At 39.0% G+C, this 3563-nt stretch overlaps 1 protein-coding gene across 1 annotated transcript; it reads left to right on the top strand.

Moving 5' to 3' along the window:
• Positions 1-657: 657 nt before the first annotated feature.
• Positions 658-1623, top strand: Or2d2 (olfactory receptor family 2 subfamily D member 2). The gene has a single exon (XM_020154114.2). It carries the CDS (start codon positions 658-660, stop codon positions 1621-1623), a length of 966 nt encoding a protein of 321 aa, XP_020009703.2.
• Positions 1624-3563: the final 1940 nt, after the last annotated feature.

Here is a 3563-nt window from a genome sequence, read left to right as displayed (position 1 = left end):
TATTCAGAATAAGGAAGATCATCCTTGAACTTGCAGGATGATACCAATAATGAACACACTATCTTAAATAATATTATTTTGCAACACTGAAAGTGATTCAACTAAAGCAGCATGATGATCTTTTTTTTTTTTTTTTTTCATTTTTCTTTTATTATTCATATGTGCATACAAGGCTTGGTTCATTTCTCCCCCCTGCCCCCACCCCCTCCCTTACCACCCACTCCACCCCCTCCCGCTCCCCCCCTCAATACCCAGCAGAAACTATTTTGCCCTTATCTCTAATTTTGTTGTAGAGAGAGTATAAGCAATAATAGGAAGGAACAAGGGGTTTTGCTGGTTGAGATAAGGATAGCTATACAGGGCATTGACTCACATTGATTTCCTGTGTGTGGGTGTTACCTTCTAGGTTAATTCTTTTTGATCTAACCTTTTCTCTAGTTCCTGGTCCCCTTTTCCTATTGGCCTCAGTTGCTTTAAGGTATCTGCTTTAGTTTCTCTGCGTTAAGGGCAACAAATGCTGCTGAAAGGGAGTTCTGAAATGGTTGATAGTTATTGAGGCTATTCCTAAGCCTGCTGATTCTGAATTATGTAATTTTATAGGTTATGCATAACTGTGTTTATCATATAGTGTCTTCTTGCTGAAAAGGAAGACGAACTATGAGACAGACAAATCAGACACAGGTAACAGAATTCCTCCTTCTGGGACTCTCTGATGACTGGCACACACAGAAGGTGCTTTTCATCTTATTCCTGGGTGTCTATCTGGCCACTGTGCTTGGAAATCTGCTGCTTATGTTCCTTGTTCAGATTGACTCTAGGCTTCACACACCCATGTATTTTTTTCTCTGCAATTTGTCTCTGGCTGACTTCTGTTTCTCTACCAACATAGTTCCTCAGGCCCTAGCCCACCTGCTTTCTGGAAAGAAGGTTATTTCATTCACACGTTGTGCAGCTCAGCTTCTGCTCTTCCTCATTTTTGGATTTACGCAGTGTGCTCTTCTGGCAGTGATGTCCTATGACAGGTATCTGGCAATCTGTAACCCTTTGCATTACCACAGCATCATGACCTGGAGAGTCTGTGTCCTGCTGGCCACAGGATCATGGACCATTGGTATTTTAGTGTCTGTGGTAGACTCCATTTTTATACTAAGTCTACCCTACCAAGGCAGTAACAGTATTGCTCATTTCTTTTGTGAGGCCCCTGCACTGTTGATCCTGGCATCCACAGACACTCGTACTTCAGAGATGGCCATTTTCCTCATGGGGATTGTGATTCTCCTCATACCTGTTTCCCTAATTCTTGTGTCCTATGGCCACATCATAGTGACAGTGCTCAAGATGAAATCAGCTGCAGGAAGGCACAAGGCATTTTCTACCTGTGGCTCTCATCTCATGGTGGTCGTCCTTTTTTATGGGTCAGGAATTATTACCTATATGACACCCAAGTCTTCCAAAGAGCAGGAGAAACTGGTGTCTGTTTTCTATGCAATGGTGACTCCTATGCTTAATCCTCTCATCTACAGCCTGAGGAACAAGGATGTGAAAGGAGCTCTGGGAAAAGTAGCCACAAGGAATTTCCCATGTAGGCTTGGAATTACCCATCTGACTCAGAGATGCTTTTGACTTCCTACATGTAAGACTTGCTGGGTAGTCCCCTCCTTGTAAATCTAAAATATGGTAAGATTCTCATCCTTGGACCTTGTCTATGGACCCACTTTCTACCATTCATACAGAATTTCCTTTGTAGAAGGAGAAGGATAGTAATTATTGGAACAATAGAAGGGGAAGCTCTGCTTCCTTCTGGTTTATTCTTTGATACTTAAGAATTAGGACATCCCCTGAAAAAATTAACATTTCATAAACCTTGTAAAATATATCTTTTAAATAATAAATCATTATCTACTTATCTATCTATCTATCTATCTATCTATCTATCTATCTATCTATCTATCTATCTATCTTATCTACCTACCAATAAAAAATCATCTATTCCAGATCCCAGATCCTAATCTGAGTTCTTTATCTTTTGGTATTTCTGAATTTCTTTACATCATCAAGTAATAAAATTTAACAAACATTACGTGGTCACTTATGAGCTAGGTGCTACATACATGTGTGTGTTTGTGCATGTATGTGTGTGTGTGTGTTTGGTGGTACTGGGTTTGAACTTGGGGCTTCACACTTTCTAAGCCAGCACTCTACCACTTGAGCCACTCCACTAGCCTTTATATGTGTGTTTGAGGTGAATAATGAAGACCATGAGCATAATAACGCAGAATATATGATCTCTGTGTCCTTCTCTCTCTTTATACACATGAGGATCATATCTATCAAGATACACCTTCATAAAGGTTGAATACAGAGTTTTTGAAACCAAGAAGAAATAAAGGCATATCTTAGGGGTGCAAAAGGTACAGGAAAGGAGCTGTGAACTAGGTTATATGGAGGTGAGCAAGCCATGGGTAAAAATATTTCAAGCTCATTCTCCATCTACGTTTGGATCCTCTGCTATTGTATTCAAGTTAGAAGCCAGAGAATAAGGGAACCTGTCTGTACAATCCATAAAAGACAGCAAATACTCTGAAGCATATAGCAAGGTGAGAAAGAATAGAGGATGCATCTGAAAGGACCCACAGAAGATGAAGAGCAAGCTTCCACTTGTTCTTTGTCTGGTGATTAAATCATGTTCCTAATACAGGGAAAACATGAAGTTCCACTAACAATGTAATCATAGCAGTGTGATGTCAAGTAGGTCATATTTCTACTTGATCCTTAAGAGAAAGCTTCTATAGAGATAATCTATACAAGGAAATTGAGGGAAGAAAGTAAGAAACATAATTACTATACTTGGGAAACATAACTTCTGTACTCACTTATCCTGATCACCAAAACTAAAATGAAAATCATAACTTTTTATTTCACCACTTCTTCATGGATACTTTTTTTTTTGCCTTAGTTTGTGTTCATTGGAATTTGTTATCTGGTGTGACCATCTAAAACTTCCTTCCTGAATATTTGAATCCTTGATGATCCATTTTTAACTTTATTCTTACAGTTTCCCTTTGATTGGAACTATTGTTCAAGGAAGTGTAATAAAATATCCAAGTGAATCTTATGAATTCCAAACTCAATTTCCCTTATGCCCAGTGTATTTCTGTAATGCCATTTGTACTTGGAAATAAGATCAATCATTCTAGGCAGTATAGTGAATTTACTTTTGTCTGCAAGTGATTCAGTAGGACTCAAATACCAGTGAGCATTCCATGCTTCCAATTTATTAGGACTGAGTGGTTCAGGACTGTGGTGAAGGCAGTTTTTCTTTTTGGGGTCGGGGCACTGGTAATTCAAAGTCAGTCAAACCCAAAAATGTAGACATGAATAGCAAAAACTCTTCAGTGGGTACTTGATTTAATGATGTAGGGGGCCACTGCAACTCCTTCCTAGATTTGCATTTTGGCAAGTATACAGACAGCACATATGTGTACCACTATTTTAAAGCATGTATGGCATTTTATTAAATAGCTTCAACCTCTCAGAGTTGTCTCTTAGTTCATGCTGCAACT

The sequence above is a fragment of the Castor canadensis genome, chromosome 1 (assembly GCF_047511655.1).
Source record: "Castor canadensis chromosome 1, mCasCan1.hap1v2, whole genome shotgun sequence".
Classification (NCBI taxonomy): Eukaryota; Metazoa; Chordata; class Mammalia; order Rodentia; family Castoridae; genus Castor; species Castor canadensis.
Note: the sequence above shows the minus strand (reverse complement) of the source record. Positions and strands in the feature narration are given on the sequence as shown.